Consider the following 20,652-nt stretch of genomic DNA (forward strand, 5'->3'; position numbering starts at 1 on the left):
GCTTTATTTTATGTATTATTTATAATGATACGTTCAATGTAATAAATGCTACAATGAATTAAAATCTCAATATTCATTTTGAAACACCCGGTTTGTTTAGTATGAAAACTGAAAAAGAAAAAGACAAACGTTTTCGGGCAAACATATGCATGCGGGCATTTGCCCCAGCTGGTTCGTGGGACTCTCGCCCTGTGGCGCGATTTCTGAACTTCCGGTATCAGCTGCATTTATGTCGATTTGTTAAACTAACAACTAAACTTAAATCGTGAGTTATATACAACATGTGATGTGTTGGTAATTCTTTCAGATTTCGTTATTGCAGACGGATAGCCGTCAATTACATGCTAAACACTCACATCGACAGTCCCAAAAAATTATCTCAATTTTTATCCCGAAAGCTTCCAACTGCAAACCACTAACAAAACATACCTGACTCTTTCACCATAATAGCTCTGAGCTGAAGAGGCAGGGCTGTCCCACTACACTCACAAGTAAGCAAAACGATAGATTCGGATCTTTTCCCCGTGCACAGACTTGCTCACGCCTATAACTTCTGTGTTATGAAATTATACCGTTTCAAGGCAACGTCACACCGACAATTTATTTAAAAAAAACGCGTCGTTCTTGGCAGTTCTGTTATAATTAAATGTCAATTTATGAAATATTTACGATTGAAGCCTTCAGGAAATCGTAAGAAAACAAGACATGGCCACAATTAATCATCATTTAGTGGATAGAGGTCTAAAGATAGAGAGTCACCTAATTATATTCATTTTTGTTTTCACCTACGCCTTTACTGAAACATTCTCGGACTTTCTTATTAATTTAATTGAAGTACGTTCTGCAATATTCAGCGTTATGTACATACAAGAGCGCTCTCTGTCAGGAGCAAGTTTATTAAATTTTGTGAACATTCCAGGAAATATGGACCAACAAATCAGCAGATTGTTTTCGACGTCACTACCTGATTCTGCTCTAATTCAGTTAATATTTTTTCCTTCACTAAAATTTTCAAGATGGTCGGATACATGATTCATTTACAGATACTGTGTATGACGGCGCTCACACCCACCCACCCACACACACACACACACACACACACACACACACACACACACACACACACGCGCGCGCGCACGCGTGCGCGTTTGCGTGAACGCACACACGACCTCACCCCCCCCCCCCCCCCCCAAAAAAAAATCAAATGGCTCCAAGCACTATAGGATTTAACATCTGAGGTCATCAGTCATCTAGACTTAGAACTACCTAAACCTAACTAACCTAAGGACATCACACACATCCGTGCACGAGGCAGAATTCGAACAGGTGAACGTAGCAGCAGCGCGGTTCCGGACTGAAGCGCCTAGAACCGCTCGGCCACAGCAGTTGGCCACGCGTGCCATCACCAACATACTCTTACATGAAGTACAGAAAATTTAACAGTATTATTGTGGTAAAAAAATGAGTTTTTGCTTTATTTACAAGAGAGCTTCCACTACTTGTGATAGGATACTTAGTATTTTTGTTGTTAAAAGTGTCTGATAATTCACATGTTCTAAAGATTCTGCTAATGAATAGAGACAGACATGTACACACATCAATAAAAGTTTTGCATCACCTCGGTTCAGATTGTTCCGGAACCTGTACATAAAATTGGAATAGAGACCGAAATAAACATCATTTCTGCCCTTCTTATTCCTCATGAAAACCACACATTGCATGTTGTACCACCATACAGCGAGACCTCTAGAGGTGGTGGTCCAGATTGCTGTATACACCGGTACCTCTAATACCCAGTAGCAACTCCTCTTGCATTGATGCATGCCTATATTCGTCGTGGCCTACTATCCACAAGTTCATCAGGGCACTGTTAATCCAGGTTGTTCCACTCCTCAACGGCGACGGCGTACATCCGTCAGAGTGGTTGGAGATGTCGTCCGATGATGTCTTATTTATGATGGATTTGAGACAGATATGATGATCGAACAGACCAGGCAACATGTCGACGCTCTGTAGAGCCCTTTAGAATAAAGCAGCGGAATATGGGCGAGAGTTATCCTGTTGGAAAACACCCCCTCGAATGTAGTCCATGATTGGCATCACAAAATATCGAATCCTTAGATTTACGTACCAACCTGCAGTCAGGGTACGTGGGATAACCACAAGAATGTCCCTGCTAGCATACGAAATAGCACCCTAGACCATGGATCCAAGTGTAGACCTCGTGTGTCTAGCATGCAGGCCATCAACTGGTTTACTTGTAACCAACACATGGTCGTCACAGGATCCGAGGAAGAACCATCTTACATCGGTAAACAACACAGACCTCCACCCTGCTCTAAAATAAACACGCCCTTGTCGCGCATGACCATGGTTTGTGATCGGTGGGATGCACGCTACAGGGCGTCTGGTTAGGAGGTGTGCTTGAAGTAACCGATATGTAACAGTTCTTTGTTTCACTGTGGTGCCAACTCCTGCTCAAATCGCTGCTGCAGATGTAGTACAATGCGCCAAAGCCACACGTTGAACACGTTGGTATTCCCTCACAGCAGTGCCAAGTGGCCATTCGGAGCCTTTTCTTCTAGCGACTGTACTTTCTCGTAACCACCGATACCAGCAGTCACGTGCATTGGCTACATTCCTGGAAGTCTTTCTCCAGTATCGCAGAAGGAGCATCCAGCTTTTCGTAGCCCTATTACACGACCTCGCCAAATTCAGTGAGGTGTTGATTGGTTCAAATGGCTCTGAGCACTACGGGACTTAACATCTGAAGTCATCAGTCGCCTAGAACTTAGAACTACTTAAACCCAACTAACTTAAGAACATCACACACATCCATGCCCAAGCCAGGATTCGAACCTGCGACCGTAGCGTTCGCACGGTTCCGGAGAGCCTAGAACCGCTCGGCCACCATGGCAGGCGAGATGCTGATAATGCCTTAAAGGCATTCGTGACTAATGTCCAGCTACAAAGGTAGCTAATACTCGCCATTATAGCGTGTATTCGAAACAAACCTGATTTTCGTCCTCTCAAGCGAAATCTGAATAGACAACATCTTTCTGGTATAAAAACACACCTATCACCTTCGCTTTATGTCGCTCAACTCCTTCTTGATGTTGTGATTTTTTTTCAATCAGTATGCTTTTTACATTATGCGGAATACTGTTGTAAGAAAGTAACACACGGTTTGCAATGGAAGTTTTAAATGCTGATGTCGTTGATGTCTGGACATGGGATCTTTCATTTTGGGTAATATGATGCTCATGAATATTGGAGCTATAGCATGGAAATGTTTGTTTTGATAGAGCTAACGTAGCAATTTAAAGCATGTCCATTGTCGTAAACGAAGTGTGCGATTTGCAAAGCAGATACAGCTGACTACTGCTGGTGGAGTGGTCGAAAATCGTAATGCGGAGGAACCGCATTGGGCTTGCTGTACGATGAGCAGACCGCCCCATGCAAGAACAACTAGAGGTGATATACACTCATATTCATAAATTAAGGATAATGCTGATACATGGTGAAACAACGCTCTGGTGGGTGGTTGCGGGCTTAAATCACTTCGGGATCAGTGCATTTGACCTGCGGTCGTCGCACGGTGGCGCAGACAGTAGTTCACATACGCACACGTGTGTTGGTGGATGTCAGAGTATGGTGCAGCGAATAAGTGTGCAGACGCATTCAGACGTGCTAATGGTGACTGTGTTGAAAATGGCTCAAAGAACACATACTGATGACGTTATGAGGGGTAGAATACTAGGGCAACTGGAGGCTGGTCAAAAAAAAAAAAAAAAAAAAAAAAAAAAAAAAAAAAAAAAAAAAAAAAAAGCTGGTCGTAGCACGGGCCCTCCGTGTGCCACCAAGTGTGATCTCAAGATTATGACAACTATTCCAGCAGACAGGAAACGTGTCCTTGCGCTACAGTACGGGACGTCCATAAGAAGACCGATATTTCAAGATCAGTGTCCGCAGACGGCCACAGGGTACTGCAGGTAGCCTTGTTCGGGACCTTACCGCAGCCACTGGAACAGATGTCTCCAGACACACAGTCTACACACGATTGAACAGACACGGTTTATTCTCTCAGAGACCTGCAAGGTGCATTCCACTGACCCCTGGTCACAGGAGAACCCGTAAAGACTGGAGTCAAGAACACAGTACATGGTCATAGGAACAGTGGTCTGAGGTTATATTCACGGACGAGTCCAGGTATAGTCTGAACAGTGATTCTCGCCGGGTTTTCATCTGGCATGAATCAGGAACTAGATATCAACCCGTTAATGTCCTTGAAAGACACCTGTATAGCGGTCATGGTTTGATGGTGTGGGGTGGGATTATGATTGGTGCGTGTACACCCCTGCATGTCTTTGACAGAAGAACACTAACAGGTCAGGTGTATCAGGACGTCATTTTGCATCAGTATGTCCGCCTTTTCAGGGGTGCAATGGGTCCCCCCCTTCCTCCTGATAGATGCTAACGCACGGCCCCACCGAGCTGCCATCGTGGAGGAGTACCTTGAAACAGAAGATATCAGGTGAATGAAGGGGCCTGCCAGTTCTCCAGACCTAAACCCCATCGAGCACATCTGGGGTGCTCTCTGTCGACGAATCGATACACGTCTTTAAACCCCCTACGACACTTCAGGAGCTCCGACAGGCACTGGAGCAAGAATGGGAGGATATACCCCAGCAGCTGCTCGACCACCTGATCCAGAGTATGTCAAACCATTGTGCGGCCTGTGTACGTGTGCATGGTGATCATATCTCATATTGATGTCGAAAACAGTGGCGTTTTGTAGCACATGTGTTTCGGGACGGTTTTCTCAACTTATCACCAATACCGTGGACTTACGTAGCTGTGTCGTGTGTGTTCCCTATGACCTATGCTATTAGCGCCAGTTTTGTGTAGTGCCACGTTGTGTGGCACCACATTCTGTAATTATCCTTAAGTTATGAGCATGATTGTAGTACTGGGCGCGAAGTTAACGGTCAGTGCGATGTTGCAGGTGTGGGCTACCTAATCCGCAAGATGGCGCAGGTGGTGAACCCGTACATCGAACTGAAGCGGGACGGCGACACATACACGCTGACGTCCAGCTCGTCATTCAAGCACCGCGAGCTCAAGTTCCGGCTGGGCGAGGAGTTCGAGGAGGAGCGCCACGACGGAGCCCTCGTCAGGGCGGTCATCACGCTGCAGGACGAGAGTACGCTGTTCCACCGCCAGATGGCCGACGACGGCAAGAGCGCCACCGTCACCAGGCACTTCACGCCCGAGCAGGTCACCATTGTGAGTCTCCAAATGGCACTCACTACTACCGTAGTATGAGGACATGGATATTTGTAGGATAATTAACTTTGTCGATTTGAATAGTTGTTCATAATGTATATGCAATAGTACGAAAATCAGTACACCCACAAATGCAGTCAAATAGTATTGCATTTTGATGCCAGTAGTATGGCATATAAAAAGACATCAACGATGTAGGTGGTAGTCCCCCCCTCCCCAGGGCCCCCTTTTTCCTCACCCCTCCTTCTCCCAAAGTGGATTTTCCTCCTTCCCTCCCTTAGTCCCTGCACACCCTTTTTAGTTGTTTTCCTCTTCCGTCCCTTCCCTTCCCAGCCCTCCTTCGGCGCGCCACCCACCTCCTCCCCCTTTCTCTCCCCTCCTCCTCGCCTCCTTCCCCTTCTTCCCATTCCCTTGACTCCCCTTCCTCTCCCATGCAGATCCTCATAGGTTTTTATTCGGTATCAATGTGCTACGATAGTGTTGTGTTTTGGTGCCTTCTACAGTGTCATCTAGTGATGTGGGTTTTAGTGAGTGCTCGCCGGGCGGGGTGGCCGAGCGGTTCTAGGCGCTACAGTCTGGAACCGCGCGACCGCTACGGTCACAGGTTTGAATCCTGCCTCGGGCATGGATGTGTGTGATGTCCTTAGGTTAGTTAGGTTTAAGTAGTTCTAAGTTCTAGGGGACGTATGACCTCAGCAGTTGAGTCCCATAGTGCCTGAGCCATTTGAACCATTTTTGAATGAGTACTCGACCTGATAGTTGTCGATGAAATTCCTTGTTTCTCCGCTCGTAATATGGCTGTTTTACTTGTTCTACGGACTTTTATGGTCCAGCTGTACTTTGCCTGGTACCTTTTAATGTAGTGGGTGTTTTTTCGTGTAACATTCTTTTTTAGAATTTTATCTCCGATTTGTTAGTCACCGCTTTGTATGTCCTATTTGCTTCTGTTCCACCTTTTTTGTCTCTATATTCCGCCATGTTATCTCCTTTGTATTCTTTTTTAAATGTGTTCCTGTTTATTTATGTCTCTTGGCTGAAGAGTAGCGCTTATGCTTCTGCCAGCCCACCCCTGATGGGGAATGGAAATGTCAATGAAGGAAAAGAAAGTAGGTGGTAGTGATTTGAATAAAGATAGACGGCTCTGCGTGGTGCTGGTGTATGGGTACGTGCTTTTACTGCAGATAGTAAGCAGATACTATTAGTGACAGTGCGTGTTGAGTACATAAACCATGTTTGTGACACTGGCATGTGGAAAATCGTTATCGTGAGACCAAAAAGCAAAAATCAATGCGTAAAAGTAAGTGGTTCACTCTAATAAACGAATCGTCAAGTCGTTGAACTGTCAAATACAGTTACTGATAATTACGTTAGGCTGGGCGCACTGCACGAACAGAACGGAAGACGTGGGCAAAATAAAGAATTATCCGAGACAGAGAAATGGTTACTCTTTCGTAAAGCAAGAGCGACAAACAGTTATTCTTCTCTCCTTCTTGCTGATTTACAGTTCCTAGTAACTGCCAGAAGTTTACGACAAATTCTGGCATATAACGAACATCTCACATTCAAGAAACGGCTGCAGAAACCCGCTCTAACATCCAAATATATACAGGCTACCTTGTAGTTTGCTGAAAGACATCTGTCATGGACTTCAGAATGCGATAAAGTGATCTTCAGTGATTAGAAGAAATATAATTTAGATGGGCAGGATGGATATCGATATTGCTGGCATGATCTGGGAACAGAGCATCAGTTAAGAATGAGTAGAAATTGTCATCGTAACTGTCCATTTCTTCACACATGGTCGTCCTTTTTCTACAAACCACTAAACACTAACACTAAACACAAAATAAAATAAATATTCCATAATGAGGTTCCTTGTCGTCTAATGACGTCTCTCCAATTATTACATATTGCTTCTTTCCATTGGAGATATCTGGAGTGAAACTCCAGTTGAGGGTCGATTGATACTGGTACTGCTACTGCCAGTTTTCCCTTGGTCCCTCACTGACACTGGGCAGTTCAACAACATTTCCTCCACTCCACAGCAGATAGATCAATCAGCATTTTAGCATGCAACAGAAGACATCAACACTGATTAGTTACAAGTCATACTACGTTAAACATCTACTCTACATCTACATCCATAGTCCGCAAGCCACCTGACAGTGTGTGGCGGAGGGTACCCTGAGTACCACTATCGGTTCTCCCTTCTATTCCAGTCTCGTATTGTACGTGGAAAAAAGGATTGTCGGTATGCTTCTGTGTGGGCTCTAATCTCTCTGATTTTATCCTCATGGTCTCTTCGCGAGATATACGTAGGAGGGAGCAATATACTGCTTGATTCTTCGGTGAAGGTATGTTCTCGAAACTTTAACAAAAGCCCGTACCGAGCTACTGAGCGTCTCTCCTGCAGAGTCTTCCACTGGAGTTTATCTATCATCTCCGTAACGCTTTCGTGATTACTAAATGATCCTGTAACGAAGCGCGCTGCTCTCCGTTGGATCTTCTCTATCTCTTCTATCAACCCTATCTGGTGCGGATCCCACACTGCTGAGCAGTATTCAAGCAGTGGGCGCACAAGCGTAGTGTAACCTACTTCCTTTGTTCTCGGATTGCATTTCCTTAGGATTCTTCCAATGAATCTCAGTCTGGCATCTGCTTTACCGACGATCAACTTTATATGTTCATTCCATTTTAAATCACTCTTAATGCGTACTCCCAGATAATTTATGGAATTAACTGCTTCCAGTTGCTGACCTGCTATTTTGTAGCTAAATGATAAGGGACCTATCTTTCTATGTATTCGCATCACATTACACTTGTCTACACTGAGATTCAATTGCCATTCCGTGCACCATGCGTCAATTCGCTGCAGATCCACATGCATTTCAGTACAATTTTCTATTGTTGTAACCTCTCGATACACCACAGCATCATCTGCAAAAAGCCTCAGTGAACTTCCGATGTCATCCGCCAGGTCATTTCTGTATATTGTGAATAGCAACGGTCCTATGACACTCCCCTGCGGCACACCTGAAATCACTCTTACTTCGGAAGACTTCTCTCCATTGAGAATGACATGCTGCGTTCTGTTATCTAGGAACTCTTCAATCCAGTCACACAATTGATCTGATAGTCCGTATGATCTTACTTTGTTCATTAAACGACTGTGGGGAACTGTGTCAAACGCCTTGCGGAAGTCAAGAAACACGGCATCTACCTGTGAACCCGTGTCTAAGGCCCTCTGAGTCTCGTGGACGAATATCGCGAGCTGGGTTTCACACGACCGTCTTTTTCGAAACCCATGTTGATTCCTACAGAGTAGATTTCTAGTCTCCAGAAAAGACATTATACTCGAACATAATACGTGTTCCAAAATTCTACAACTGATCGACGTTAGAGATATAGGTCTATAGTTCTGCACATCTGTTCGACGTCCCTTCTTGAAAACGGGGATGACCTGTGCCCTTTTCCAATCCTTTGGAACGCTACGCTCTTCTAGAGACCTTCGGTACACCGCTGCAACAAGGGGGGCAAGTTCCTTCGCGTACTCTGTGTGAAATCGAACTGGTATCCCATGAAATCCCTGAAAAGAATTGCAACTTTGGATAATCACTCATTTCTCTTATATCTGTCTTAATATTAATTCAACCATACTCCATCGTTGCTCACTATTTCACTAATACGAACTTTGCAAGTCCTTTCTAACCGACAGTCAGACTGAATTCGCCAGATGCGACTTTGACAGTTTCTCTCTCTAACAATGTCTCCCTCCGCCTTTTTCTTTGCGTTGGGTAGCCGACCAGCTATGGGTGAGGACGCTCTGCTCTAAGGCATCCACTGAGATCCTTTCTCTTCCAGCCTGCAAACAATCCACTTCCATTAGTGTTCCTCAGCACCATGTAGACTATCTTAGTTATTGTCATTACAGACTTTCTACATTTAACATGCACATCTTGTTGTGTGTTTTATTGCAACTGTTACAATTCAGACATTGCTTTATTTTTTTCTTTTAGAATGCCTAGATTCTACAGTCGTCTGATAGATTTTTTTTTGTAAGAGCATTGTTCCTTTTTATAATTACTGCTTCTTTGATTTGGGTTCTTGTCACTATGATCATTAAATTCTGTATGCACCCATCTCAGTAGTGTCTCTGCAAAAATAACAGTTCCTATGGTGGTACTTTATTGTTGATCGGGAAAGCAATTTCTCACATCTTTAATTTATCATATTTGTTCTAACTTGAAATGCTTATTTTTTCCATGTGATAAAAATGATATTAACTGTTAATGATACTTAAGCATTATATACACTCATGTCATAATCATTCATTATACTTGCCAGCTTACTTGTCGCTTACTATTGTTCCCTCTCTATCAATACTGTTAGCAGAGAAGTTACTTAAACTCTACTCAATAATATCTTAATTCGTTGCCCACTGAATAAACCTTGCATCAAATATCTAATATAATGCAGTAAACTGATTGTCACTTACATTCAATAGTCTCCTCTACATCTTGATAATATGAGCTGTTTGCTAATGGTGGTGACATATTCGACTGAATGACTTACCGTATACTTTAGTTTGGAAATTTCTTACCTCATTTTGTTAATCCTCTCATCATACTCATCGGTGCTATCTGATGAAGGTGTCTATATATTGATTTCTGGACTATGTCTGTTTATCTATCATTCTCTGTCCATATACTTATCATTGTTTGCCACAATATATTATCTTTTAATCATAACATGCTAAGAGATTTGTGCACCATTTGTCATTAGTCTCATCCACTTTATAAATTGTTCTTTGCTTCTCTTCTAATTACCTTAATACTCCATCTGATACTTCTTCTGTTGACTATCTTATCATAGTATGATTCGTTTTATTTCAACTTTATGCATCTTGTTCAGTATTCATACTGCTTTCTAGTGTCGCTTTTTCTTAGTTTCATAGAGAGATAGATAGATAAAGATTAGCTTTATCCTTTATCGATTGACAGAATACATGGAGATTGCTTGCTCATACACAAAACAGAAGATAAGAAATATGAACCAGTTACTAAGGTCCTTTTGGTCATCATCCGCATATCTTGATTAGACGACTAAGGTCTTACTGTTAACTACAATACTATCTTTTTAATTCCACAGTGTTGTGCACCCTTTTATTCTGCTTTGTTTAATTGTTGTATCTCTCCTCCTTTGGGTGAGCAATCTGAGTGAATTTACAGGGTTCTTCGTATATCTCATAAAAATTTATGTTGGCATTGATTTCTGAGGATTTGTGTCTCGTCTCATCTAACATTACATCATCTAGGCTGAACGTTTCTGATCCAATCCTTTTCTGGTTCTGTAAGTTTCTTTGCTCTGCCTTGTCTTTTATTCCTTACAGCGCAGTATTCTTTTCTTATCGACTGTTAGATTGTTATGTGGAGTGAATGACAGAGACTTTCTGATTAAGTATGTAGCTTTCTTGCTGGTTAACAATTCCACAGGAGATATTCCTATAGTTGAATAGGTTAACTCATTCACCACCACTTCGAATAATATGATGCGTCCATACCATCTGAAATGATTCTTTTTTTTTAGAATTTAATTCTCTCATAATTATTCTGGAAGGATTAGAAGGATGATGTTTTCGTCGTGCGGCCGTAATCAAGTCAGAAACCTTTTCACATGATTCACCTGAGTACAAATGACAACTCCACCAATGCACTGCCCTTTTGTACCTTGTGTACGCGATACTTACGCCATCTGTATATGTGCATATCGCTATCCCATAGATTACAACAAGTCTCACGCAGCGAGATATCTATTTTCTTAATGATAAAACAACTGAACTGTATCGTCTTCGTTTCTCGTGACACATGAGTATAGGCATCTTGCACAATACATTTTAGCAAAGATAATGTTTTATTAGCTTTAATAGCGATCACTATACCTAACGAGGTCGTTATGCCCAAGGGCGCAGCCAGACAAGAAAATCATAATCGAAATAAGCCAAAGACAAAAAGTGGAAGGAATACATTTTATTGAATGCTGCACTACACTTGAAAGTGACACATTCACATGACACTATTTTTCAACATAGTCACCAGGTCTCTTGCAACAACGGTCGGAGCATTTCCTGGTGAACGTGCGTGTCATCCGGGAGTTTCGGCTGCTACTACCGTTCTATCCAGTATACTTCAACTACGACAAATGGGGAGGTGGAGTTGTGAATTCTAAAAGAAACTGAAAACAAAATTATGTGTCGCGTAACAGGTTGAAAAGGGGGAAAATACAAATTAACGAAAGTGAATTGTAGTTTGGTGAAAAATATAGTAAAGCGACTGCATAGAATATGGCACAAAAAGAGCTCTTTCATGGATTCGAAAAAAATGAACAAGTAATATTATTGAATACAGGTACCTGACATTAAAAAAGTTTAGGACGTATCACGAATTAGTAGGGTAGTTTATACCACCTCTCTTACGAGATAGAGAAGCACTGTTTCAATCAGTGGGAGCGACAACTTCCCTCACTCGCGAGTTTATCAGGACGAAAGCGTAAAGCATAGGCACTGAATCTGACATTTTTAGCCATCGAAATGATGTATTTTTACACTGATCTGTGTTGTCATTTAGCTACTTAACGTATTAATGGTTTCCTTATCATTAAGATGATCAAGTACGTCAGCCAGTTTAAGATTAGGCTGTTCTTCACGCATGGTGATTCGTTTCAGTGCGCTCATCAGAGATGTTTGGTAATGGGCATTATGAATTAGAGACTTAACCTCACAGAAACTCACAGCATGCTTAGATGAGGACATGAACTACAAGTACGGAAGGACCAAAGAGTAATTTTCTAGGATATAATACCACGTATAGTGTCAAACAGACACTGATGAAACAGGATGAGAGAGAAGTTGCTGAAGCATTTCAATCTAAAATTAGTATAAAGCTGTGTCATTATAAGTGACAGCAATGGTGCAGTTACAGGTGCAAGGAATAAGAACAGTCACAGCATGTGGAGATAAAAGTAAGCTAATAAGAAGACATTCTGTAAGTCTATCAGGTCGGTGGGATACACTATACAGTAAATGCAGTGGTAGTACCCAGACCAAGTATGAACTGCTTGATAAGTGAGCAACTCAGCTAAAATAGATTTTGACAAAGGTAAAATCACTGTAAATGCGAATGATATAATAAATTCATGGAGAAGAATACAGAGATGAAAGTAAAGATGATGTGGGAACATTTGTTGTAGGATGTACAAGAAAGATAGTTCGAATCGATGACTGAAGATATACTTGTACATTCAGGTAATGGCATACATACTGAGATTAACAATAAGATACATCAAAGAGTACAGAAATAAAAAAGTTGACTGCTACTGAGTTAACCGTGTTTGATGGAAAACATTGTGCATAAATTTGATGTTATATCACATAATGCCAGGAGGGGTTGACGGTAGAAGTTGTCTTGGGAAAGGAGATGGAGGGTGTGGAGATGGAGAGAGGGTGGGACACAACGGTAAAGGCGCGGTAACTGGTTGGGGGTTTAGAGGATAGGAGAAACCAGGGGGTGACGGGGATCAAGGTGGCGGACAATATAGAGTGTGCAGATGTGTTCAAGGAAAAGGATCGCGTCGCTGAGCAGCTCGCCAATTTATGTGTTGGCTTTCTAGAACAGCGCAGGCGCCAGCGAGGGCATAACGTCATCGAAGACCAATCGTACACGGTGTCGAGTACCAGAGCTCTGCTGGAGAAACGAGTCGCGGTCTGCGGGAGCGCGCAGCGGCGCGGGAAAATGCGGCCGGGAGCGACGGTCCCCGTTCGCACGCGGTAGGTGTTGGAGCGAGATTTAAGCATCTGCCCTAAGGTTTCCCATCTGCGTTGACTCTGTGCAGTTGCTAATCTGCGGCTGACGATTGCTAAGTGCCGCCAAGGCTGGCTCCCACGTTTTGCTCAGGTGAAATCACGTGTCTCTGTTTATTAGGTCACTGCTTATACGTATTTCGACCGCCTATTTGATGATGGAGTCCCAGTATGTGGAAGCATACGAGAGGATCTTGGTTTCTTCATAGTTTTGTCGTATCCCGTGTCAGGGCAGTGTTCAGCAACGGCAGATTTCTCTGGCTGACCCAAGCTCGTGTGACGTTTATGTCGTCGGATTTGTCTTTAACCGTACGACACATCTGGCCAATATAATATATATATTGTGCGGTTTTTACAATATTATCAGGCGTAATTCCCGGGAACTTATCAAGCAGATTCAGCGCCTAAAAAACCTCAAACACCACAACATGTGTTGTATTTGGATAAAAATATGTGGAGATGGACTTAAATTTAAAACGATGGATGACTGTAGTTTTAGATGTTGGTTCAAAATTTGTATCACTGTACCCCTCGAGAAAAGCACAAGGAGAGCATTAGCGAATAATATAAAAAACGTTTACGTTATGCATTCAGGCATACTAGTACACAATATAAGTGATGATGGACCACAGTTCCAAATTCGGAAAGCAACGTTGGAGTAGCTGAGAATAATTGATTTTAATAAATTACACAGGGAGCTCAGAACAATATGTCGAATCTGTTTGCAGAGCCAGTGTTGCCCTAGGGCAGTGATACGTGACTGTTTCACCTCCTGTTGGGCTGAAAGAAATCTTTTACGAATACTTGGAATTGTTTATTTGCCACGGACTCTGTCTGCGGTAGTGTAGTAGTGCTGTTAATAATTAGAATCTGATGGTGAAGTTCCTCGCGAAAATTAACTCTCGCGGTCTGAACACTTAAACAAACGGCGAGATCAACGATCGTTGTCAGGTTGTCAGGTTAGATACTTACGTTTTACTTTTTATAATGCTGATACATAAGTGCTGCACACTGAGGTGTTGAAAGTCATGGGATACTTTCTAACATAGTGTCGGACCTTCTTTTGGCAGGCGTTGTGCCTCCCCACCCCCGCCTCCCACAGGACTTTCTTATGCATTACACAATTCTGATACACTTCTAGAGTTGAATCGACAACCATCAACCCTATGTCATTTATTAAGTTTTTTGTGTCACCAATAAAATTCTGTTTCGTGGCATGACACATCTCGAAGGTGACCCAGTGATTTATATAAAAAATAACAATTTCAGAGAGCGCTGCACACTCCCCTTCCCTGTCGCGGCCTCCAGACATCCCCCACCCTCCCCCTCCCCCCTGGATAAATTCCTGCGGAGTTCCATGCTTCTGATTCTTTCTTATGCTGCTAAATCAGTCGTTATCTTTTGCTACCCGAAATATAAAACTTCCTCAACTTAGTAATTTGTATAGTCTTTTTTGATGTTAGCATTGCTAAAGTTGACTTACGTCTTCTTTTCAAAATTTATTTATTGAGTTCTTCGACCAGTCGTTAAATTTGTTTCTACCAAGCGCAAACTGTACAACGTCAAGAACAGGTAGACAGTGGTTTAGGTATGGTTTTGTGTTCACACGTAAAATACTTTCCTGATTAGAGGGTCTGATGTTTTCCCATACGGGAGCTGAGAATAACTTTTTGTGGTACGATCTTTCCTTGCCTAAATGCATTTTCAGTTTTGTATCTATTATCGTCCTGACAAAATGCAATGGAAACTGTAGCGCTGACTTGTGTATGCTAATGTAAGTTGACTTACTGCCGTCATCAAGGGGTATTGGTAGACATTTAGTTGAAATAGAGCCAGAAGCTAGTACCAAATCTGTGAATATTAGAAAATTGGAAATTCGTACTCATTGGTCCTTTCTACAATTAGTTCGCAATTTGCAAATGGTGTTATGCTCACTTCAGCAACTAGCCTGTTCCTTTGCTGAGTTAAAAGCCAGTGCTATTTCTATGTTGTTGATAATGATTTAACTGACCTCGTACACTGCAAAGCGGGGCCTGATAGGACTGCAATTCTTTATGCAATCTTTTTCTCTCCTTTCACGAAGCGGAACTATTTTAGGTCTGTTCCAAGTTTGGAGAACTGTCTTCTTTTGCCAAAACTCTGTAAATAACCTTATATTACTATGCATCGGCCTTTGTCCATTTGTATAGAAATGCCATCATGTCGCGTCGGCATTCCTTTTCGTAACTCGAATAGCTTTAAATAAAACACTAGCGACACGCCCGGGTTCGTGCAGCCACACTATCCAAGACAAGACGACTTGTTTGTAGTTTGTATAGACTTACACCAACCCTCCTTGTCAGTCTATCAATTAATGAAAAACCACATCAAAATCCCTAGGGTAGATGCTAAGATTTAGCGTAGCACACAGACAGAAAAATCTGGCGTTGGACATCAGTTTGTGACATGAATCCCTACAAGATGAGTCGTGTATGACCTGCTACATTCAGAACGTTTGAAGCCAACTAAACGAGATTTGCGGCTAGTAACAGTAGGCAGATGGGCACGTAATTACGTTGTATGGTTGATACTTTTAACACGCTTGTCAGTAGAGTTCCAACTGGTTTAAATCGTTAGATGTGCACAAATCCTTTCTCATATTCATACTTCCCATAGGCGCTGAAATAAAATTACCCTTTTCATTATGAAAGGGTACAGAGTATATCTTTTATTCACCTCATACGAACAGTAACAGCATTTTCCAGCATTGGGACTGCATCAGACATAATCAGGTGTCGGAAAACATTGAAATAGTCTTAAAAAAATAATAGATAGTATTTATATCAAGGACTATTCTGTCTGTCGAGAAAAGTGAAAGTGATAACTGGCATTCGTCGTTTGTGGTTGCTGGACTCCTCACAACTTTATGAAAAATAGCAAAAACATTTATTTTCGGAAACAGCATAATTTTCGAGTTTCAGTATTATCAAACACAAGACTTATAATTAATTATTTTCTCACATCAACAGTGGGAAGGTCCAGAACGCTTGTCCACAGAAGGAATTGTGTAAATGCAGTGTCTTCCTCTTCATCAAACTCGAAAAATTTTGGAAATAAATTGTATCTCTCTCATGTGTCTTATTTTTCTTTCTGTGCATATGAAAGGAAAAAAAACTGTAAAAATCTGAGATTGTTAATACCATGTTCCATATACCTAAAGTCAGTTCGTGTATGTCCTCTAAGCAGTTTCATATTTCTTTTACATTGATTAACTTTTGATACCTTTGTTTCAGACTATGCAGCTCAATGATGTTATATGCAAGAAAATATACAAGGCAGTCTAGAAGCGCAAAGGTTGACCTGGAAAACGGTGGGATGATATTTTCTGCAAACAGCCCATTGTTTGAAAATATTTGTATTTATTGTATAAAAAAACACCCGATCTCTCAATAATATTCTAAGATGCTTTCATCTTACGTCAGAACGCTTTAACATAATATGCTAACGGAAAACTTGTAAATGTAAAATGTGTCGTCTGTATTTAACAGTATAATGAACTATCTGTATGTGATTTTGTAATTATCTCGAATCGGGATCGTAAAACATATCGCCAAGTCAAATATATGAACGTTCATTCAATGCAAAGCCCTTTTTATGTAACTACGATTTATTATACGTCGGATATCACGTATATTTTTCTGTTGGCTCTCTTTCTATTCACTATACGAAATCTTCTTAAATACTTTATTTTTATAAGCAGATTCAAAGGGAGGAATTCCTAAAACGCAGACAAACTGAACTACATAGCGGGGTAGCCACGCGGTCTCAGGCGTCTTGCCACGGTTCGCGCGGCTCCTCCCGTCGGGGGTTCGAGTCCTCCCTAGAGTATGAGGTGTGTGTGTTGTCCTTAGCGTAAGTCAGTTTAAGTTACATTAAATAGTGTGTAACCCTACGGACCGATAACTTCAGCAGTTGGTCCCATAGGAACTTACCATAAATTTCCAAAATTTCCAGCTACATACACACACAAATAACATTCTAGTAATCTGATCATTTATGTACTGTGTTCGCGAAACGTACTGACGAATCGTAGAAGCAATACGAAACACTATTTTTGATACCTCACTGTACAAATCATATTCACAAAACGAATTTTATAAAAGTTTTAGCGATTTATTAGTCCTATTAGAAAGAAAAGTATTTAATGAAAAGTCAATATTTTTCAAATGTTTCTTGGGAATAACATTTACATAATTCCATCCGAAATATTCTATGTAATCTATGTTAAAATATCTGCAACAAGCCCGTGGCTGCTACATTCTAAAGCTGTTACAATTCGAATATACGAAATGACGCAAATCGAAGTAGCTCAGTAGACGTATATAATTTTCATACAAAACTATAAAATCAGTATTACACGCAAAAATCAAAATCACAAATGGCTCAATAAATATAAAACTTTAGAATGTGGGAAGAAGGGAATAGGGACACTTATTACGAAAAAATTAAACCACAGCCTTTTATGGCCTAGCAGTGAATAATGCCCGCAGCAAAGAGATTGGTGATCGTAACTCCACAAAAAAATTGTCGATCATTGCAGCTACGAAATTGTACCCAAAAGACGAAGCTGTAACGCGTCATGCTGTTGGAATTGAACCTAAAAATACAGGACATATAGGAATATTCAGTATGAAAATTTCTATCAACCTTAAGAACAGTAAAAACCAAAATTTTTCAAAAGTAATATGACTTTCATAGTTTCAAGCCACTTACTGAAAAACAATGGCACATGACGGTCAAAACAATAAATGATCATAAATATAACTGCCTCCCCCCATGAACCATGGACCTTGCCGTTGGTGGGGAGGCTTGCGTGCCTCAGCGATACAGATGGCCGTACCGTAGGTGCAACCACAACGGAGGGGTATCTGTTGAGAGGCCAGACAAACGTGTGGTTCCTGAAGAGGGGCAGCAGCCTTTTCAGTAGTTGCAGGGGCAACAGTCGGGATGATTGACTGATCTGGCCTTGCAACATTAACCAAAACGGCCTTGCTGTGCTGGTACTGCGAACGGCTGAAAGCAAGGGGAAACTACAGCCGTAATTTTTCCCGAGGACATGCAGCTTTACTGTATGATTAAATGATGATTGCATCCTCTTGGGTAAAATATTCTGGAGGTAAAATAGTCCCCCATTCGGATCTCCGGGCGGGGACTACTCAGGAGGATGTCGTTATCAGGAGAAAGAAAACTGGCGTTCTACGGATCGGAGCGTGGAATGTCAGATCCCTTAATCGGGCAGGTAGGTTAGAAAATTTAAAAAGGGAAATGGATAGGTTAAAGTTAGATATAGTGGGAATTAGTGAAGTTCGATGGCAGGAGGAACACGACTTCTGGTCAGGTGACTACAGGGTTATAAACACAAAATCAAATAGGGGTAATGCAGGAGTAGGTTTAATAATGAATAGGAAAATAGGAATGCGGGTAAGCTACTACAAACAGCATAGTGAACGCATTATTGTGGCCAAGATAGATACGAAGCCCACACCTACTACAGTAGTACAAGTTTATATGCCAACTAGCTCTGCAGATGATGAAGAAATTGAAGAAATGTACGATGAAATAAAAGAAATTATTCAGATAGTGAAGGGAGACGAAAATTTAATAGTAATGGGTGACTGGAATTCGAGTGTAGGAAAAGGGAGAGAAGGAAACATAGTAGGTGAATATGGATTGGGGCTAAGAAATGAAAGAGGAAGCCGCCTAGTAGAATTTTGCACAGAGCACAACTTAATCATAGCTAACACTTGGTTTAAGAATCATGAAGGAAGGTTGTATAAGTGGAAGAACCCTGGAGATACTAAAAGGTATCAGATAGATTATATAATGGTAAGACAGAGATTTAGGAACCAGGTTTTAAGTTGTAAGACATTTCCAGGGGCAGATGTGGACTCCGACCACAATCTATTGGTTATGACCTGTAGATTAAAACTGAAGAAACTGCAAAAATGTGGGAAATTAAGGAGATGGGACCTGGATAAACTGAAAGAACCAGAGGTTGTACAGAGTTTCAGAGAGAGCATAAGGGAACAATTGACAGGAATAGGGGAAGGAAATACAGTAGAAGAAGAATGGGTAGCTCTGAGGGATGTAGTAGTGAAGGCAGCAGAGGATAAAGTAGGTACAAAGACGAGGGCTGCTAGAAATCCTTGGGTAACAGAAGAAATATTGAATTTAATTGATGAAAGGAGAAAATATAAAAATGCAGTAAATGAAGCAGGCAAAAAGGAATACAAACGTCTCAAAAATGAGATCGACAGGAAGTGCAAAATGGCTAAACAGGGATGGCTAGAGGACAAATGTAAGGATGTAGAAGCTTATCTCACTAGGGGTAAGATAGATACTGCCTACAGGAAAATTAAAGAGACCTTTGGAGAGAAGAGAACCACGTGTATGAATATCAAGAGCTCAGATGGCAGCCCAGTTCTAAGCAAAGAAGGGAAGGCAGAAAGGTGGAAGGAGTATATAGAAGGTTTATACAAGGGCGATGTACTTGAGGACAATATTATGGAAATGGAAGAGGATGTAGATGAAGACGAAATGGGAGATACGATACTGCGTGAAGAGTTTGACAGAGCACTGAAAGACCTGAGTCGAAACAAGGCCCCCGGAGTAGACAACATTCCATTAGAACTACTGACGGCCTTGGGAGAGCCAGTCATGACAAAACTCTACCAGCTGGTGAGCAAGATGTATGACACAGGCGAAATACCCTCAGACTTCAAGAAGAATATAATAATTCCAATCCCAAAGAAAGCAGGTGCTGACAGATGTGAAAATTACCGAACTATCAGTTTAATAAGCCACGGCTGCAAAATACTAACGCGAATTCTTTACAGACGAATGGAAAAACTGGTAGATGCAGACCTCGGGGAGGATCAGTTTGGATTCCGTCGAAATGTTGGAACACGTGAGGCAATACTGACCTTACGACTTATCTTAGAAGAAAGATTAAGAAAAGGCAAACCTACGTTTCTAGCATTTGTAGACTTAGAGAAAGCTTTTGACAATGTTGACTGGAATACTCTTTTTCAAATTCTAAAGGTGGCAGGGGTAAAATACAGGGAACGAAAGGCTATTTATAATTTGTACAGAAACCAGATGGCAGTAATAAGAGTCGAGGGGCATGAAAGAGAAGCAGTGGTTGGGAAAGGAGTGAGACAGGGTTGTAGCCTCTCCCCGATGTTATTCAATCTGTATATTGAGCAAGCAGTAAAGGAAACAAAAGAAAAATTTGGAGTAGGTATTAAAATTCATGGAGACGAAGTAAAAACTTTGAGGTTCGCCGATGACATTGTAATTCTGTCAGAGACGGCAAAGGACTTGGAAGAGCAGTTGAACGGACTGGACAGTGTCTTGAAAGGAGGATATAAGATGAACATTAACAAAAGCAAAACGAGGATAATGGAATGTAGTCAAATTAAATCGGGTGATGCTGAGGGAATTAGATTAGGAAATGAGACACTTAAAGTAGT

The 20,652-nt window shown here is 41.6% G+C and overlaps 1 protein-coding gene across 1 annotated transcript in view; it reads left to right on the top strand.

The window, feature by feature from the left end:
- LOC126284722 (fatty acid-binding protein-like) overlaps nucleotides 1-16,744 on the top strand; it is a 35,585-nt gene extending 18,841 nt beyond the window's left edge. The window contains exons 2-3 of the mRNA XM_049983857.1: nucleotides 5,006-5,286; nucleotides 16,414-16,744. Of these exons, the coding sequence (XP_049839814.1) occupies nucleotides 5,006-5,286; nucleotides 16,414-16,464 (332 nt within the window). The 3' untranslated portion in view covers nucleotides 16,465-16,744. The remainder of the gene's footprint in view (nucleotides 1-5,005; nucleotides 5,287-16,413) is intronic.
- Nucleotides 16,745-20,652: the final 3,908 nt, after the last annotated feature.

This window comes from Schistocerca gregaria, chromosome 8, assembly GCF_023897955.1.
Source record: "Schistocerca gregaria isolate iqSchGreg1 chromosome 8, iqSchGreg1.2, whole genome shotgun sequence".
Classification (NCBI taxonomy): domain Eukaryota; kingdom Metazoa; phylum Arthropoda; class Insecta; order Orthoptera; family Acrididae; genus Schistocerca; species Schistocerca gregaria.